The following is a 19,289-nucleotide window of genomic DNA, read 5'->3' as shown; positions in this document are numbered from 1 at the left end:
TCTTGTTCCTGTTGTTATGGTCTGTGCCCTTTTCCTTAAGGGTTCTCGTGTTAGTTGGGGTTTTCATCTACTTTAGCATTGTGCCATCTAGTGAGCGCCTCCATGCTTCCCCCTTCCCTCTTTCTCCTTTAGCTATTTGTCCCTCCATTCACATAAGACACATCTCGGTCCTTTACCTTGTTCTCCCTACTATACTCTGCCCATCTCTCGCCAGCTGGCCCTATGTGTTTTTTGATTCCGATATGCGTGTTTGCCATTTTTTCGTATTGCCAGTTCAGTGATACTTGCTGCATGAGAGCTTCCCTGGTTGGAGGTAATGGTGACCTCCTCAATCTAGCTATTAATGTCACCGCTGCTATCAGTAAGTGGAACAGCAGAGCCACCTCAACTCTGGTCATTGCCTGTGGTAGCATGAATAGTATGCATTGTTGGATGGATAGTTTCCATTCCCTGCCCATTAGATCCTTAGCTATTTCCTCTACCATTCCCCAGTAGTCCCTAATCACCTTGCATGACCACCAGATTTGGCTCATTGTACCCTTGTCTGCCCCGCATCTCCAGCATACATTTGGAGTGTTCGGATAAATCCTAGCTAATTGTTCGGGTACCCTGTACCACCTATATTGCAGTTTCCTGATAGTTTCTAGATGCGATGTGCATCGTGTGTTACCTTTGTGTATTGCAAACGCCCTTTGCCACTGTTCTTCATCTATGTCTTGCCCCAATTCTGTATGCCATGTCTTTTGGAATGTCGTGTCTGGGTCTGACTTGTCATCTATGAGCAAGTTATAGATCTTGGAGATTGTTTTTTTGGGGGGTTTACTAGTGAGGCATAGATGTTCTATAGATTGTTTAGCGACTGACCCTTGGTGGGTTATCGGTATCCCTGTGAGGAAGGATTTCAGCTGTAAATATGAAAATAGCGCATTGTTGGATATGCCGTATCTAGCTTGGAGGTCTGGGAAGTGCATTAGTTGGTCCCCCTGGTACATGTGGGCAATCGTAGAACAGCCCCTTTCTGACCATTTTTTTGCATCAAACGTCGGGATCCCTATTGCTATGCATGAGATTGGGGCGTCCCCAGAGAGTGTCCCCTCTGTCCCTTCCCGCTTCCTATTTTCGTCCCAGAGTTGCAGTGTTAGTTGGGTGGTTGCTAATGGGAGTAAGTGTCGGGGTCGGAGTTTTTGTGGTAGCCATAATAGTTCTTTGAGGGATGTACATTGTGTCCAGTATGATTCTATCGTTGTCCACTGTGGGGCCTCCCCTCCCGCCGTGGCTACTTTAATTGCTGATAGTTGGGCCGCTCTATAGTAGGCCTGTACATTTGGCATGCCTAATCCCCCATTTCTAAGTGGTATTTGTAGTGTTCTGTTGGCTACCCTAGGTTTTTTGTTTGCCCACACATATCTGGTTATCAGTCTCTGGAAGGAGGTTAGATACGCAAGTGGCAGTTTTATGGGGAGGGTTCTCAGGAGATATTGGAGTTTTGGGAGCAGCATCATTTTTAGCGCTGTAATTCTTCCTACCCATGATAGGTATTTCCCTTCCCATGATCCCAGTGTGGCTGCTGTTTCCATCAGAAGTTTGGTGTAATTGAGTTCTAGTAGTTTGTCAGTACTCGGTGGGATGCGTATGCCCAGGTATGTTAAGTGGTCCCCCAGCCAATCAAATGGAAAGGCGCTTTTAAGTCTAGCTAGTGTTTCCTTCGGCATCCCCATCCCCATCGCTTGTGTCTTTGCGACATTTAACTTGTAGTAGGAGTGTTTCCCATACTCCGTGATGGTAGCCATGAGGTTGGGAAGTGATATGTGGGGCTGTGTCAGGGTCAGAAGGACGTCGTCCGCGAATAGACTCGCCTTGTATTCTTTATCTCCTATTGTTACCCCATGAATGGAGGAATGTTGTCTAATTGCTGCTGCTAGGGGTTCCAGGGCCATTACGTAAAGTAGGGGCGACAGCGGGCACCCTTGTCGGGAGCCGTTTGTGATTTTGAGAGGTTCCGAGACAAAACCTGCATTGATGACCCTCGCCGTTGGCGTGTGGTATAGAGCCTTGACCACTGAGATGAATCCCTCAGGTATCCCAAATTTCCTAAGGACCTGCTCTAGGAACTCCCATCCCAGTCGGTCGAAGGCTTTTTCTGCATCTAAAGACACCAGCACTCCTCCCACTTTTAGCTTTTGGATACTGTGAACAATGTTAAGTACCTTTCTCGTATTGTCACTCCCTTGTCTATTCTTTATGAACCCCACTTGGTCTGTATGGATGATCTGTGTTAGCATTCCACTCAATCGCCTTGCGTAGATCTTTGTGTGGCGAAACCAACCTCGCCACTGGGCCCTGGAGAAGCCTGTTTGCTAGCCTCCTACCTACTGACTATGGCCCCTGGGTTATTTTGGGCATATTGTACTGTATATTGCTGCTACTGGCCCTTTTAACAGCATCTATGGACATATTGGGACTTTTGGGACTACTGTCCCTTTAAGATTGTGAAGCATATTCAAGTGTAATGCCTGTAATATTATATATGTATTTATAGATGTGTTAAGTTTATCCTGGGTGATTTGTATGCAGCATTCTGATTGTTCGGTAGAATCACTCCATTCAGTATATTGAGTGAAACTACCGAACAACCAGACCACCCAGGAATGAGTGTGCCTCCAATTACCGTTTGCAACAATGTTGCAAACAGGTAATTGGCAATCAGTGCAGTGTGGTCTTTGTCCTCTGGGTGGCCGCCATTCGGGAAACAAACACGTGGCGGCGGCCATCTTAAACTACCGAACAGCGGTGTTTTGCCGTCGAGTGTCTGGAACTAAAATCGGACACTTGACTAGGCAAACACCGCTGAGACCTCCATACTTCCAGAAATTCGTATAGAAACTACCGAATGGCCCGCTGTTCGGTAGAAAGAACCCCTCAAACAAGGGAATTCATTCAAACCCTCTCCAGGCTCTATAACACAGGCAATTCGCCTGTTTTCATTCCCTTGTTTGTGACCGACCGCAGGGCCAAAATGCATGGAACTGTTTTCGGATACTTTACCCATGCGGTCGGTCAAATCTTTGGAACCCCATATCTCCCGAACTGTTCATCCGAATGACTTGAATTTTGGATATGTTTCCCCCCTGAATAAGGGCTATCCAGCGATGCTGGATTTAAAGGTGTACCCCCTGTTTTTGGGGTACATCCAGAACTTGGCTGAAAAGGTGTACCGGATAATTGGGTTTAATGTTATCTGAGGGGAGGGGATGTGTGGGCTGAACCATGTATGTGATTGGTTATTTTATGCCTCCCCCTGGGTGTGGCCTGTATGTGTATTATTGTAATAAAAGCCAGGCTGGATGAGACAGTCCAGAGTTCCTGCTTAACCCTCAAAATGAAGTGTCGTCTCGTTCTTGGGGGGGATTGGATTGTAAGCTGACTGCCAAGAGTGTAAGCCGATTGTATGCTTTTCTTGTTCAGCTGTTCCAGTTCGGAGTGTATTTCGTATCCAGCTCGTGAGTTCTGATGTTCTGCAGTAGCTGTGCCTGTCTATGGAAAAGGGGATTATCGCCTAAACGCATTTTTCCCCTTGTATGCAGAAACGATCCGTTACATTGGTGGCAGCGGTGGGATAGCGTCCTAGTGCGAGGTAAAGCAGCTCGGAGACACAGTACGTTTGGATTTACAAATTGAGGGCAACGCTAGCAGTCGTGCAGTGCCCCTGGGAGCAGACAAGTATGGAAGGTTCTGGCTCTGGAGATGATTGGCTGGCCGAGGTGAGGCAGCGAGTGGCCGAGTATGGGGATGATATACCCATGGAGACACGCCGGGTGATCTGGAACCAGGTCATGGCCGAGCGAAACACAAGGCTGGACCGAGAATACCGGTTGGCAAAAGAGAGGAAGTATGCTCAGCAGCAGGAGCGTTACAGCAGCCGGGTAGAGGCTGCATCCGAGGAGGTTAGCCGTCTTTCCCTGAGGCGGCGGGAGGAACCCGAAGTGGGGGTCCTCATAGACTGGTCCTGTGAGGAACCACAACAGGCAGGTAGAGATGGGACCAAGGTCTCTCCACCGGGCCCACCGGGATGCTGGGCAGCCGGCCCAGATCCCCAGCAGCAGCCAGAGTTGCCAGGTGGGGAAGCAGGTGGCCCTTACTCACAAATGTTGAGGGGCCTCACGGATTGGTCCTGGGAAGACCCACAGATGGCAGGTGGAGATGGGACTGCGGTCTCTCTACCGGCCCTACAGGGATGCTGGGCAGTCGGCCCAGATCCCCAGCGGCAATGTGCGTTACAGGGAGCTGACGGTGCCGTTCTTGCTATCCAGCTGCATTCAAGGCTGCAGGGACAGGAGCCTGTTATCCCCTCTCCCCAGCGGCTGAAGGTGTGTAAGGGAGAGGAGTTGGTTATTCCCTCTCCCCAGCGGCAGCACAGCTCACCAAGGGGAGACAGTAAGCCCCTCACCAGCGCAGATGGGACCGTGGTCTCTGCGCCCTGCCTACAGGGAGTACAGAGGGTCAGCCCTGCTCCCCAGCGGCAGAAAGTGTGTAAGGGAGAGGTGTTTGTTACCCCCTCTCCCCAGCAGCAGCTTAGCACACCAAGGGGAGACAGAAAGCCCCACACCAGCGCAGATGGGACCGTGGTCTCTGCGCCCAAGTTACAGGGAGCTGAAGGGGCCGTCCTCCCTCCCCAGCGGCAGTGTGATTTGTTGGGAATTGGGAGCCCAGTCTCCATTCCCCAGCGGCAGTGTGAATTGCAGGGAATTGGGAGCCCAGTCTCCATTCCCCAGCGGCAGGCTGAGTTACAGGGGGCAGAGGTAGTTGGTCCTACCCCCCAGCAGCAGAGTGATATGCCGGGAAGGCAGTGTGAAGTGCAGGGAGAGGAGAGCAGCGTCCTCCCTCCCCAGCGGAAGGCTGAGTTACAGGGGGCAGAGGTAGTTGGTCCTACCCCCCAGCAGCAGCGTGATTTTTTGGGAATAGAGAGCCCAGTCTCTATTCCCCAGCAGCAGGACACTGAATTGGGAGGAGAGACAGTCGGTCTCCCTCCACAAAGACTGAAAGTAGGCATGGGAGAGGAGATTGTTACCTCCTCTCCCCAGCGGCGGATCATCAATGGGCAGAGTGTTCTAATGGGAGAGGAGCTGGTTACCACCTCTCCCCAGCGGCAGCTTAATGTACCAGGGGGAGACTGTAAGCCCCACACCTGTGCAGATGGGACCGTGGTCTCTGCACTTCCAGCACAGGGGGTAGGGACGGTCGGTCCTGCCCCCCCACAACAGGGCTGTTTAGCCAAAGGGGAGACAGTCTGTCTCCAGCAGCAGAGCTGTGTAACTAAAGGGGAGACAGTCGGTCTCCAGCAGCAGAGCTGCGCAGCAAAAGGGGAGACAGTCGGTCTCCAGCAACCAGGCTCCAACCAGACTACTCCTGTAGTAGTGCTGGCACCAGGGCAGAGTACCGCTGGTCTCTGCCCACTCAGCAACCCACCAAAACAGCCTACCAGTCCCCCACACAGCCGGGGTGAGGCACCTGGACCTGGACAAGTTTTTCCATTACTCAGGTGTAGTAACCATTTATTGTGGGTGGGCTGTACTGCTGTTTCTGTTTTGTGGGTGGGCTGCTGGACTAACAAGGGCACTGACCGGCAAGAGGTCAGGTACCCTGTTAGTCTGTTTGGAAAAGGGGAGAAGTGTGGCGAAACCAACCTCGCCACTGGGCCCTGGAGAAGCCTGTTTGCTAGCCTCCTACCTACTGACTATGGCCCCTGGGTTATTTTGGGCATATTGTACTGTATATTGCTGCTACTGGCCCTTTTAACAGCATCTATGGACATATTGGGACTTTTGGGACTACTGTCCCTTTAAGATTGTGAAGCATATTCAAGTGTAATGCCTGTAATATTATATATGTATTTATAGATGTGTTAAGTTTATCCTGGGTGATTTGTATGCAGCATTCTGATTGTTCGGTAGAATCACTCCATTCAGTATATTGAGTGAAACTACCGAACAACCAGACCACCCAGGAATGAGTGTGCCTCCAATTACCGTTTGCAACAATGTTGCAAACAGGTAATTGGCAATCAGTGCAGTGTGGTCTTTGTCCTCTGGGTGGCCGCCATTCGGGAAACAAACACGTGGCGGCGGCCATCTTAAACTACCGAACAGCGGTGTTTTGCCGTCGAGTGTCTGGAACTAAAATCGGACACTTGACTAGGCAAACACCGCTGAGACCTCCATACTTCCAGAAATTCGTATAGAAACTACCGAATGGCCCGCTGTTCGGTAGAAAGAACCCCTCAAACAAGGGAATTCATTCAAACCCTCTCCAGGCTCTATAACACAGGCAATTCGCCTGTTTTCATTCCCTTGTTTGTGACCGACCGCAGGGCCAAAATGCATGGAACTGTTTTCGGATACTTTACCCATGCGGTCGGTCAAATCTTTGGAACCCCATATCTCCCGAACTGTTCATCCGAATGACTTGAATTTTGGATATGTTTCCCCCCTGAATAAGGGCTATCCAGCGATGCTGGATTTAAAGGTGTACCCCCTGTTTTTGGGGTACATCCAGAACTTGGCTGAAAAGGTGTACCGGATAATTGGGTTTAATGTTATCTGAGGGGAGGGGATGTGTGGGCTGAACCATGTATGTGATTGGTTATTTTATGCCTCCCCCTGGGTGTGGCCTGTATGTGTATTATTGTAATAAAAGCCAGGCTGGATGAGACAGTCCAGAGTTCCTGTTTTAACCTCAAAGTGATGTGTCGTCTCATTATTGGGGGAAGGATTGATTGTATGCTGTTCCAGCTGACTGCTAGGAGTACAGGCCTATTCGTATGGTTCCTATTCAATGGTCTACAGCATTCATACGCTTGGGAGAATTTAAAGGTTTCTCGGATTCGGTGATTATGGTGTCTGCCAGAGTGCTTGGAGTCCTCAGGAAGCACTAGGAGCATCCATTAACGGAGGTACCCAGTCGGGGTGCCAGGTGATCCGTTACACTTTGCATACAGCTTGGCATCAGTGTTGAGCAAGGATATTGGGCGGAAGTTCTGAGGGCATGTGGGTGGTTTGCCCGCTTTTGGAAGTGTAATGATGTGTGCAAGCAGGGATTCGGCCGGTAACTGTTGTGTTGCTGTAGCCTCGTTAAATGCTTTTGTTAGGTGAGGCGTTAGGATGGGGGCGAACTGTTTGTAGTAGCAGTTTGCGAAACCGTCCGGGCCTGGTGCCTTACCCAGTGGTAGTAGAGTGATAGCTTCTTCTACTTCCTTGGTAGTTATGCTAGCCGTGAGTACCTGTTGTTGTTGCAGTGTGAATGTTGGCAAGGGTATGTCTTGTAGGTAAGAACTAATTTCTTGAGGGGTGGGTTGGTGCGTGTTCGCATCCTCTGATAGGTTGTACAAAGTGGCATAGTATTTTGCAAATGTGTTACTTATATCTTTAGGTGCTGTTATTTTGTGTCCCTCTGACGATGTTAAGTACGCTATTTTCTGTTGTGCTTGCTTCGTTTTGAGGAGGTTAGCTGTTAGTTTGCCTGCTTTATTGCCCTGAGAATATTGGTTGGCTTTTAGTTTTTGCAGGTGTAGCCCTGTCCTTTCTATAGCTTTTGTGTGTATGGCTTGGGTTATCTCCATAATGCGCTTCTTTAGTTCCTGTGAGGGGGCTTGTTGGTTTTGGGTGTTAAGGTCTTGCAGCTCCCTTTGCCATAGCCGCATCTGTGTTTGCGCTAACCTTTTTAAATATGATGCTCTTTTAATCAATAGGCCTCTGGCTACTGATTTGTGTGCTTGCCACAGCGTGCTTTGGGATACATCTCCCGTATCGTTTTCTGCAAAGTACTGGGCGAGCTCTGTTTCCAGTGTTTTCCCGAATTTGCTGTCTGTGAGAAGCGACGCATTTAGTCTCCAAGGACTTCTATGTGTGGAGTCCTATAAGTCTATCAATGTTGCCACTACTGGCGCATGATCTGACCATGTTAATTGAGCTATATAACAGTCCCTGACTTGCTCCAGATGTTGGCCTGCAATCCATATGCCATCTATGCGTGAGTAGGTGTTGTGCACAGTGGATAAAAATGTATACCCCCTTTCTCCCACATGTAATGCTCGCCATACATCATAATAATGGTTGTCTTGGAGCAGTTTCTGTATTGCCCTGCCTTGTCTCTTAAGCGGTTTCAGTCTGGCTGGTGTATGCGGTCCAGTGGTGTCTATCAAAGGGTCTAGGACATGATTAAAGTCGCCACAAACCACCCCTATGCCTTGGCTTATAGACGACAGTTTTTTGAACACCTTGTGGAGGAAGTTTCGTTGTTCCTTGTTCGGGGCATACACACTCGCTATTGAATATACGACCCCATTAAATGTCCCCACCACCATAGCATATCTGCCCTCTGGGTCTATCTCCGAACAAATTAACGTGAATGCCACATCCCTACTTATAAGTATTGATGCCCCTTTCGATTTGTTAGAGTACGTGGCATGGAATTGGTGGGGGTAGTCTTGTCGGAATAGAGGTGAATGTGCATTGGCTTTGAAGTGGGTTTCTTGTAGGCACACTATGTCGGGTTTTAGTTGTTGCAAATCTTTTCGAAGCAGCCCACGCTTCGCTGGGTGGTTAAGCCCTTTTGTATTATGGGAATATATTTTCATGGGGGATTGTAAAGTCGTATTACGATTTGTGGCGTGTTAGTGCTATCTATTGTTGGGATGGACACCATTCCCAGCTTCCTCGAACATGGTGTCCACTCCCTATTACGCTTGCAATGTCTGGGGCTATTCCCGTCAGAAAGTGGAGCTATGGGGGGTATTGAGGTGTGAGGTGGTACCCGCAATGAATGTATACATTGAAAAACATGGTGGTCTAACAGATGAACATAAACAAATAAAACTAAACATACTGCCATGGTAATGGCTTGGTGCCTAACTTTGGCACTGTGGGGTAGGAAGTTTCTTTCTTCCATGCCTGTCCACAACGGTCTTACGGCCTGTAATGGGTGGATCGATGGTGATCGCACCTGTGACCTTATACATGAAAATTACCTTTAGCTTTAACGTTAACAGTAACATTAGGAGTCCCCTGGCTGGGAAAGTCCATTTTGTTGCCCCCAGGTCCCCGGTTTTACCTTGTTGGTTAGGAGTGTAACCTTAAAATCTTGGTGCTTTTACCGACCGTGGGCCCCTTGGCGGGCACAGTTTCCCTTTAGAGTCCCAGTCCCAATGTCTCTATGCGGTATTTGCCACATTTCTAGGGTGCGGGCTACGGCCTTATCTGTTTCTGGTGATCTTCTTCCATTCGGGAGGTAGCGTGGTCCGTCCTGTGGCTTGGGGTGGTGTCTTCGGCGGTGGTAGGCCCCAATCTTTCAATGCTTGAATTCCCGCTTCAGGAGACGTGATTGCTGTCATCTTGCCTTCGTGCATGACCAATAGTTTAACTGGGAATCCCCATCTGTATGGCTTCTTATGTTGCCTCAGGCTCTCTGTGATGTTTGCGAAGGATTTAAGTTTTTTCAGCGTTGCTGCCGATATGTCTGCATATATTGTAATCCCCTGGTAGGGTGGTGGTAGGTTCGGGCGTTGTCTGTTTGCCCTCATGATATCTTCCTTTACATGGAAGTAGTGGAGTCTCACTAGGGTGTCTCTAGGCTCTTCAGACGTAAGAAACCTCGGTTTAGGGACTCTATGATACCTGTCTAGAAGGAGCATGTCTTGATGTATGTCAGGGATAAGGAGTTTAAACAGCCCCTGTAGGTATGCGTGCAGATCTGCTGTGCTGACCGTTTCAGCAATCCCTCTCAGGCGCAGGTTGTTTCGTCTGGATCTATCTTCCATGTCTGCCAGCTTGTTCTCATAGGCCACCATTGTGTCTTGCATTTCGTTCATTTCAGCCCGCATGACATTATAGGCTTCAGCGTGGTCCGCCATCTTGTCTTCCAATGACGACGTGCGTGTGCCCAGATCATGGATCTCAGACTTGATTTCGTTAAGTGAGGTGTGGAGGGTAAGTTGCAACTTTTGGTACATATCGTCCAGCATTTTTTGAATCATGCTTTGGGTTGCTGGCCCTTCCGATTTTGTTTGTCCCTGCAGTACAGAGGTTTCATCGTGGGCGCCATCTTGGGATTCCTCCGGTCTCGCCGGCATTTTCCCCTGGGCATTTCGAGCGGTAAAGAAGTCACTTTTGTCGCTCTTTTCAGTCTGCCTGCGACCCTTAGTCTGTGACATCGTCGTGGGTGCAGTTTCTTCCGCTTTTCAGGTGCTCGTTCCGCTAAATTTAGGCCGTGGTAGCACGGAGCTACTCCAACATGCGACCTCTGTGCTTGAGCTCCAGGCCACGCCCCCACACATAACATTTTACACAGCGTGGGAAAGTTCAATTTTCCCACGCTGTGTAAAATGACACAGGGCACTGTGATTGGATGGATTTCAAGCCATCCAATCACAGTGCTCTGTGTCATTTTACACAGCGTGGGAAAGTTCTTTGGGATTTTCCCACGCTGTGTAAAATGACAAAGAGCACTCTGATTGGCTTAAACCAGCCAATCAGAGTGTTCTTAGCCTAATTGCAGGGCGTGGCAAGGCTTTATAAGCCTTCCCCCGCCCTGCAGAGCTCAGTCAGCCCTCCATGGGTGAACATGGATTTTTTTTTTGAGCGCTCGTTTTTTGTTTTTTTTTTATAATTGTGTCGGTTATTATGGTTTTTTATTTGGCCTTTTTTGGGGCTGAAAAAAGAAGATTTTAGAAGAAAGAAAACATCGAATGGTAAGTTGTTTTTATCTCATTTTTTTTTTTACAGGTTTTTAGTTAAAGGTCCCCCCCTCATTATTTTTAAGGTGAGGGGGGCAGGTAGGGAGATCATTTTTTTTGGGGGGGAGGGGTGACGAGGGCCCCCCCTTTGTATTTAGGGCCCCCATCCACCGTTCAGGGGAGGGGGCCGGGGGGGACAATAGGTCCCCCCTTATTGTTAATTTTAGGGCCCCCACCCACCGCTCAGGGGTGGGGGCCGGGGGGGGACAGTAGGTCCCCCCTTATTGTTGATTTTAGGGCCCCCACCCACCGCTCAGGGGTGGGGGCCGGGGGGGACAGTAGGTACCCCCCTTATTGTTAATTTTAGGGCCCCCACCCACCGCTCAGAGGTGGGGGCTGGGGGGGACAGTAGGTCCCCCCCTTATTGTTAATTTTAGGGCCCCCACCCACCGCTCAGGGGTGGGGGCCGGGGGGGACAATAAATCCCCCCTTATTGTTATTTTTAGGGCCCCCACCCACCGCTCAGGGGTGGGGGCCGGGGGGGACAGTAGGTCCCCCCCCTTTTTGTTAATTTTAGGGCCCCCACCCACCGCTCAGGGGTGGGGGCCGGGGGGGACAGTAGGTCCCCCCATTATTGTTAATTTTAGGGCCCCCACCCACCGCTCAAGGGTGGGGGCCGGGGGAGACAATAAATCCCCCCCTTATTGTTATTTTTAGGGCCCCCACCCACCGCTCAGGGGTGGGGGCCAGGGGGGTCAATAGGTCCCCCCCTTATTGTTATTTTTAGGGCCCCCACCCACCGCTCAGGGGTGTGGGCCGGGGGGGACAATAGGCCCCCCCTATTGTTATTTTTAGGGCCCCCACCCACCGCTCAGGGCCAGATAGAGTCCCTGTGGGTTTTAAAATTCGCCTGCCCATAGAAGTCTATGGCGGTTCGCCCGGTTCGCCGGTTCGCTAACGTTTGCGGAAGTTCGCGTTCGCCGTTCGCGAACCAAAAATTTTATGTTCGCGACATCACTATTCCTCTAGGGCATTCTGCTCTTAAATTACTTCTAGCCTATTTGTCCAGTGGACAACATACCCTGTGCTATAGATATTTGGTAATATGATCCGATGGGAACTATTCTGCAGATCTTGGATGACAAAGGTCATTTGGATCAAAGAGAGGTTTGTCTTGAGGATTTGTTAAAGTTTCAGAAATTAAATCTGAAATTGAAGATAGTGATTTGGCTGGGTAGGTAGTGATTAGAATTAGGAACACAATCTGAGTCAGAATAAGCTATAACCTCCTCCTCTGTACAGTCATCTGAGTCTGTACCACTCTCTACCTGTGCGTTTGCATGTTTCTATTGTCATGTAGATTCTGCCTGATGGGAATGAGCTTGTGCGCATTTATTTGAAACTCTATCTGGAATGAGATGAGACTCATCCATCACACTCCTGTAGGTTACACTTTTTATATTTTTGGTCTTCTTTGGAAGCAGATATCAGAGGCCCAACCAGATTAGGGGATACAATAGACTCTTTAGGAGTGTGCTTGCATTAAAGCTTGGGAGATTGATTTGGCTAAAGTAGAGAACAGAATGTTCATGGCTGATACAATCGCTTGCTGGACCAATTTGTTCTTAATTTGATCAATATTATGAACAATGGAATCGAACTTAGCCATGAGTATCTCATCTTTGTCAGAAGATGAATCCCAGCTTCTATGAAGAAAAATTATCTTGTTGTAGTGTTACAATGTATCTCGATGGGCATGGTAAGTCAAATTAATTAAAATTAATTCATAATAAATGTAAACATTTTCAAAATAGGGAGACAAATAATGATAATGAACATAATTTCTGACAGAAATCATTTAATTAAATGATCCCTATGTAATAAATATTTGAATAAATAAAGAAGAGCAGACAAATACTAATATCCATCTGTACAGGAAAAAAGGGAGCAGGTTTAGCGCTAATTAATCAAAATGAAGGCAGCAAACCAAAAGAAGGGGGTCCCTCTAAGCCCTTCAGGAGATCAACAAGAACAACAAGAAAAAATGGCTGTGCCACAAAAGTATAGGAATGACAATAAAGTGCTATTTTCAATAATATACAGAAGGTATGTGGGTAAATAAAATAGTCCAAAGCAATCTTAAAAATAGTCTAAAACATTCTAAATAATCATGAGTACCCATTTAAAATGAATTTTGCAGTGGAATAGGAATTCTTGGGTAGGCATTAGTTCCTTGTGTCAGAGAATATGATGGTTAGAAGATTTCTTAGTGTAAACCATACATATTTACAAGTAATAGGTAATAAAACAACGGTAGCTTACTCACATTTGGTGGAGCTATGACCAGCTCCAGTTTTGATAGCGTATAGTAGTATAATCCCCACTTACAGGATGTGTTGGTGAGTGTCCTTAGAAGATGGTGTCATGGGACCCAAAATGAGAAAAATATAGAAAGCAGGTAATAGTGCTCTCTCTTACAACAAAATTGGTAAAATAATAAAATAGTAAATACTCACTGTAACAGACCCCTCTGGCAAACCGATCGGTTACCTCCATTACAGGGACTGCTTCCTAGCTGGAACAGAGTAACCGAAAGGGACTTTCTCTGCTGTATCTTCCACTATCTGCGACAAGCTGGGCCAGGGATTAATCCTTTCTTCCTCCCCCCACCCTGAACCCTGCAAGGTGACCAGAGTTGGTAACCAGGGGAAAGGGAGAGCAGAGGTTGGCTGTGCTCTGCTTGGATGCCAATGCATCCTTAAAGGAGGGGGTAGCGGTGGCTGTAATTTTGCCTGCTACCCGCTGTCCAGACCATAGCAGGTCTCTGGGGCCAGTCAACACTTCCACCTGCAGGGTGCACATGGCGACTGAAGTCTCATCCACGACACCCGCACTACCAGTGGTTAACTCTCCTGATAACTCACACTGCAGCTGGGGTACGAGACCAGTTGTCTCTGTTCCTTGAACTTCACACTGCCGCTGGAGAGTGAGACCGGTTGTCTCCGTTCCCCGGACTTCACACTGCCGCTGGGGAATGAAACCGGTTGTCTCCATTCCCTGGACCTCACACTGCCGCTGGGGAGGAAGGATGGAACGTTCCTGCACCTCACAACGCTGGACGAGACTGGACCGGCGAAACAGACGTACGTAGTCTCGCTCGAGTACCCACTACAAGGTAGTCAGGTTAGTCAGGTCTGGCTGCAGCTCCACTATCTCGGTAAGGATGAAGCTGCCTTCTCGATGCTCTTGGATGTCCCAGAAGCTGGAACCGTCGGGGTCTCTGAACGCCATACCCTCAGAAGCCTCCCACAGCAGACCAGGGCCATCGTAGTTCTCTCCCTCAATTTACTCAGGCCTGACCAACCACGGGTAGAGGGAGGATACATGCCACCGCAGGGCCTGGTAGGATTCATCCAACTGCACTTTGATCTTCACCAGCCTCTCCAGTTCTATCACCCATTCCTCTAAGGGCTGGTCTCCCAAGTACAGCATCCACAGCTCTAGTTGCTCCCATTGGCGCTGGTCGGTGGCCGGGAGCTCCTCGTACTGGAATGGTCACACATTTTGTTGAGGTCTCTCTTCCAAAGATCAGTCTGGAGGGCCACCCTCCATTCTGGGATGCAGTCATTACTATAGTGCAGAACATCCTGTAACCTCTGCTGGAGCCTTTCATCAAAGTGGGATACTGTCCAACGGTACAGGCCTTCCATATCCCTAGTGCATGTAGGTGGGTGTCCCCGAAGATCTGAAGGAAGATTTCCCCATGGCTAGGAAGCCATCTCACCGCTTGCCACCACTTGTAACGGACACCTCTGGCAACCTGACCGGTTACCTCCGTTACAGGGAGCGCTTCCTAACTGGAACAGGGGAAACGAAAGGGGAACTGGCTCTCAGTCCTAACAAGGACTTTCCCTGCTGAGCAGTGAAACTACAGCGGCATGATCTACAAACCAAAACTGCTTCATTAAGATAAAGTTGTTTTGGTGACTATAGTGTGCCTTTAAAATGTATTAATATACACCTTTAAATCTTGTGGAAAAATTAAAAAAATTAGGGGTGCAGGTGAAATTAGAAATGTTTAAACGTAGATCACATGGCTTTCGAAAATGAGTGATCCAAAATGGCCTGCTATGCATTGTGGTGGCTGTAGTTTATATCAGATGATCCAAAATGGCCGCCCGGTTTGTAGTTCTGGATACTGAATTTGGGTTTGGCCACATAGCTAAGCAGCGAAATAAGATATGGGAGTGGACCAGATGAAGGAGGCACAATAAAGTGAGGAGTGGCCTCGATGGAAGAGGATTATAATTGGTTGCTGCAAGCCATGTGATCGGCTGCAGCAGCCATGTTTGGAGGGGGGTGAGGGGGAGAGAGATAACTGGGCCAAATCGACCACATTACGAGAGGAGGAAAGTAACTAAAAAGTAAAAGAATAAAAAACATTTAGGAGAACTGTCTTAAAGAAACAGGAACATAAAGGTATATGCACATAAATGAACTTTAAACAAAATACTATAATAAAATATAATGACGGTCTTAAAAGGACACTAACATAAAAATAAATAGGGAAATTAATATAGTGGAATACAGCCATGTGACGAACTGAACCTCGTTACGAGTTGTAATTATGTGTTTTACTGTAGTCTTCTCTCAGGTCCAGTGGGGAATGCTCCTGGAATATGTTAGGGAAGACCCCTTGCATGGGGACCTGCATATAAGGCCATTTGTGGCTGCCAAAAAAACAGTTCCTCTTCACCCTCAACATAGAGCCTCGTCTCATGTGTGGAGGGGACAGCTATATTCACTCTGATGATTTCTATACTCTTTATACTCCCTTGGATTACAATACTGCTTTACTCTCTGGATTAGGAGAGGTCTACCCATGGGAAGCTGGAGGTCTTGGGTCCAGGGTGGGTGGAGGACAGCGAGACCCCAACCAAGCTGTAACGCTGGCTGTGGGGTTTACAGTGGTTATGGTGTCTGGTGGAGTGCTTAGGAGTACTCGGTGTTGCTAGGAAGTAGCGATTGTCGGAGGCACCCAGTCAGGGTGCCAGTGCCAGGCGGTCCGCCACAAGCAATATGTGAGACATGGAGGATGGAATAAAATATTTTTAAAAGATAATGACACACACAAAACCTAAAATAATAAATAATGTATATTAAAAGGTACAAAGTTAAATTAAATAATACAAATTCAGCATTGAGGCCATTTGGGGCTAGGGTTTTCAGATTAAAAACCCACTCCATTTTGTTTTTGCCTAAAATATTCTTGTAACCTATTTTAGATACATTGATGACTAGTTTTTTATGGGAAGGCTTATCAGAATCTCTTAACTAATTCATTGGCCATCTTAACAACAATGACAGAGAAAGTATTTTAACTAAATAATACAGTAGCGAATCTATACATTTTTTAGATCTACAGATTTTTTTTCATGATAGTAAAATAAACACAAAAACATTTTTAAAAAGTCTGTACCAACATGGCTATTGAACAAACCACTTGTCATTACAAACCATGACTGGAGAGTGCTCCACAAAGTCAGTTCCTACAACTCTGAAGAAATTGTTCTCAAATTCAAGATTTTAACGATCAGGCAGAACCTTAAAGAATACGTTTACAGATAAGAACTACTCCCCCAAAAAACTAAACAATACCATTACCATTATGAAAAAAGAAAGAATGGAGCTTCCAGCTTTGAAAAAAAAAGGGTAGGGGGGGACAAAAATACCCCTTCTATTCCTGTTATTTTTTATTTTAATGATAAGAGTAATTATATGAAGAAGGTAGTGAAGAAACATTAGCACATACTAAGACAAGGTTATGCCCTAAAATATTTTATTCCAGAAAGACTTAATATTGTTTTTAGAAGAGCTCCTAATTTTAAGTCTATCCTTACGAATAATTTTACTAGAGAACTCAAGTAAAAAAAAAAAGAAAATCAATGTCAGTATACAGTATGTAAAACCACTGATTCCTCTGTACAGTCTAAAGTTACTCACTTCACATCAAACAAAACAAATAAAACTTTTCCCATAAAGACTTATCAGCTGTAACACCAAAAACGTAATTTACATATTGGAGTGCCCTTGTGGCCATGTGGCAATGACCTCAAGATGACTCAAAATAAGACTCTGCGAACATTGCCGCAACATTATTAAGGATTATCCAAATCACTCGGTTTCCAAGCACTTTACAATACATAACAATAACCCTAAACTTTTAAAATCAATGTATTGGCATTCAAAAATGTAGTGTCCTTTGGAGAGGTGGAAATGAAAAGTATATTTTAGGCAAAAACAAAATGAAAGTGGGTTTTTAATCTGAAAATCCTAGCCACAAATGGCCTCAATGCCGAATTCGACTCATTTAACTTCATTTAATTTAACTTTGTACCTTTTAATATAAAATATTTATTATTTTAGTTTTTTTGTGTCAGTATCTTTTAAAAAATACTTTATTCCATCCTCCGTGTCTCACATATTGCTGTATTCCACTATACTAATTTGTATATTTATTTTTATGTTACTGTACTTTTAAGACTGTCATAGTATATTTTACTATAATCGTTTGTTTGAAGTTCTTTTTCTGTTTCTGTAAACAGTTATCCCAACTGTTTTCTGTTTTTGTTTTACTTTAGTTATTTTCCTCCCCTCGTAATCTGGCCAATTTGGCCCAGTTCTCTCACTTTCTTTTTTTTTTTTTTCTCCAAACATGGCTGCCGCAGATGATCACATGGCGTGCAGTAACCAAATATAAGCTTCTTCCATCGAGGCCACTACTCAATTTATTGTACCTCCTTCATCTGGCCCCCTCTTATCTTATTTTACTGCTTAGCTATGTGGCCAAACCCAAATTCAGTTTCCAGAACTACAAACCGGGTGGCCATTTTGGATCATCTGATATAGAATTATAGCCCCCACAATGTATAGCGGGTGGCCATTTTGGAAATCCCAGGTGGTGATCATACCACCAGCGCCTTATCCATAGAGAAGTTTGCCTGCTCCACCTTTATGAGTATTTACTATTTTTCATATTTTTACCAATTTTATTGTTTTAGAGAGCACTATTATCCGCTTTCTACAGTTTTGTAATTTTGGGTCCCACGACACCATCTTCTACGGACACTCACCAACACATTCTGTAAGGGGGAATTAAAAACCCTTTTATAACTTACCTGATTCCAGTGTCGATGTCAGACTCCGCGTCCACTCCTCCTCTGCCAACAACTAGTAGACAGCCACTAGAAGTGAAGTTAACCCTGCAAGGTAAATGCTGCAGATTATCAATAACTGCACCCAGACCACTTCAAAGTGTCCCTTTAGCTACTTTGCTATAAAATGTGTAAGCAGAATCACAAATGTTCAAATTAAAATATTAAATGTTTATAATGCTACTACAGTTTAAAGCAGTACTGTTATTTCTCTGGAAATTGTAGTTCTTCCTTCCCTCATGTCAGTAATGCTATTAAAATATTTAATGGAGTGAGGCAAACATAATGTACTTACCCCCTCTGTACTTGAGCATTCTGAACAATTTCACTGGCTCATAATGCTTTAGGATGCTTATGCACACTGGGGAATCTACAGAGAAATACCATCGAAGTACATGCACACTCAGGCATTCCTTCAGTAGTGCTGAAAATGGCACCAAAAGTGTTTATCTATTTTACAAGCTGTGTCCAGAAGTCCATTTAAACCAGTGAGACTATTTAAAAATAAAAAAGCATAGACCATATATAACCTTTATTTAGATTTAGTTAGGTTTGTGATTATGAAAAAGTTCCACTTTAAATTAATTTAACTATTAAATGGTTACAATGGAAAAATTATCTGTTATTTTTATATGTTGCAGGTGTTCTCTGGCTCTCCGTGGTGTCTGAAGTTCTGTTCATTTTGCTTTTAGTCGTGGGATTCATCCTTATGTGCCTCGAATTTTTGCAGTCAAATAATTTTGTGGATGGTTTGAAGTTAAATGCATTTGCTGCCGTCTTCACTGTGCTGTCAGGTAACATAATTTGTAGCTTGCATACAAGAAAAGCAGAAAGTATGATAGATAATTCCAGGATTTTACGATCATCATGACGGAAAGTCATTATTTTTTTAAAGACTCTTTCTTTAACCCCTTCCCGCCGTTACGACGTACCATGCCGTCACGCATTAAATGGGCTTTAAAGCCGTTGCGACGGCATGGTACGCCGTAACGGCTTGCAGCCCCAGAAGGTATGATTTACTTACCTCCGCCGCGATCCTCTTCTGGGGGACTGCCTGACAGCCCAGGCAGCCCCCTTCCGGCAAATGAGGCCCCCGGGGGCCATGTGATCGCTCTCAAAGAGCGATCACATGGCCCCCTATAGCTGGCTATGGATCTGCCAGCAGGGGGACTGTTTGAAATATCAGACAGTCCCCCTGCTGGTAGGAGGTGTAAAAAAAATTAATTAGACATGTGTAAAAATAAAATAAATATAATTTTATATATATATAATATGTATATATATTATATATATAATATATATACATATTATATATATGTAACGTCATACAAAGTGTATTTTAATATTAA

At 46.1% G+C, this 19,289-nt stretch overlaps 1 protein-coding gene across 1 annotated transcript in view; it reads left to right on the top strand.

The window, feature by feature from the left end:
- Nucleotides 1-19,289, top strand: part of GSG1L (GSG1 like) — a 212,615-nt gene that overhangs the window by 105,809 nt on the left and 87,517 nt on the right. Inside the window, exon 3 of the mRNA XM_063429465.1 lies at nucleotides 18,582-18,734. Coding sequence (XP_063285535.1) covers nucleotides 18,582-18,734 — 153 coding nt within the window. The remainder of the gene's footprint in view (nucleotides 1-18,581; nucleotides 18,735-19,289) is intronic.

The sequence above is a fragment of the Pelobates fuscus genome, chromosome 8 (assembly GCF_036172605.1).
Source record: "Pelobates fuscus isolate aPelFus1 chromosome 8, aPelFus1.pri, whole genome shotgun sequence".
Lineage (NCBI taxonomy): Eukaryota > Metazoa > Chordata > Amphibia > Anura > Pelobatidae > Pelobates > Pelobates fuscus.
This window is presented reverse-complemented; position numbering and strand designations above follow the sequence as displayed.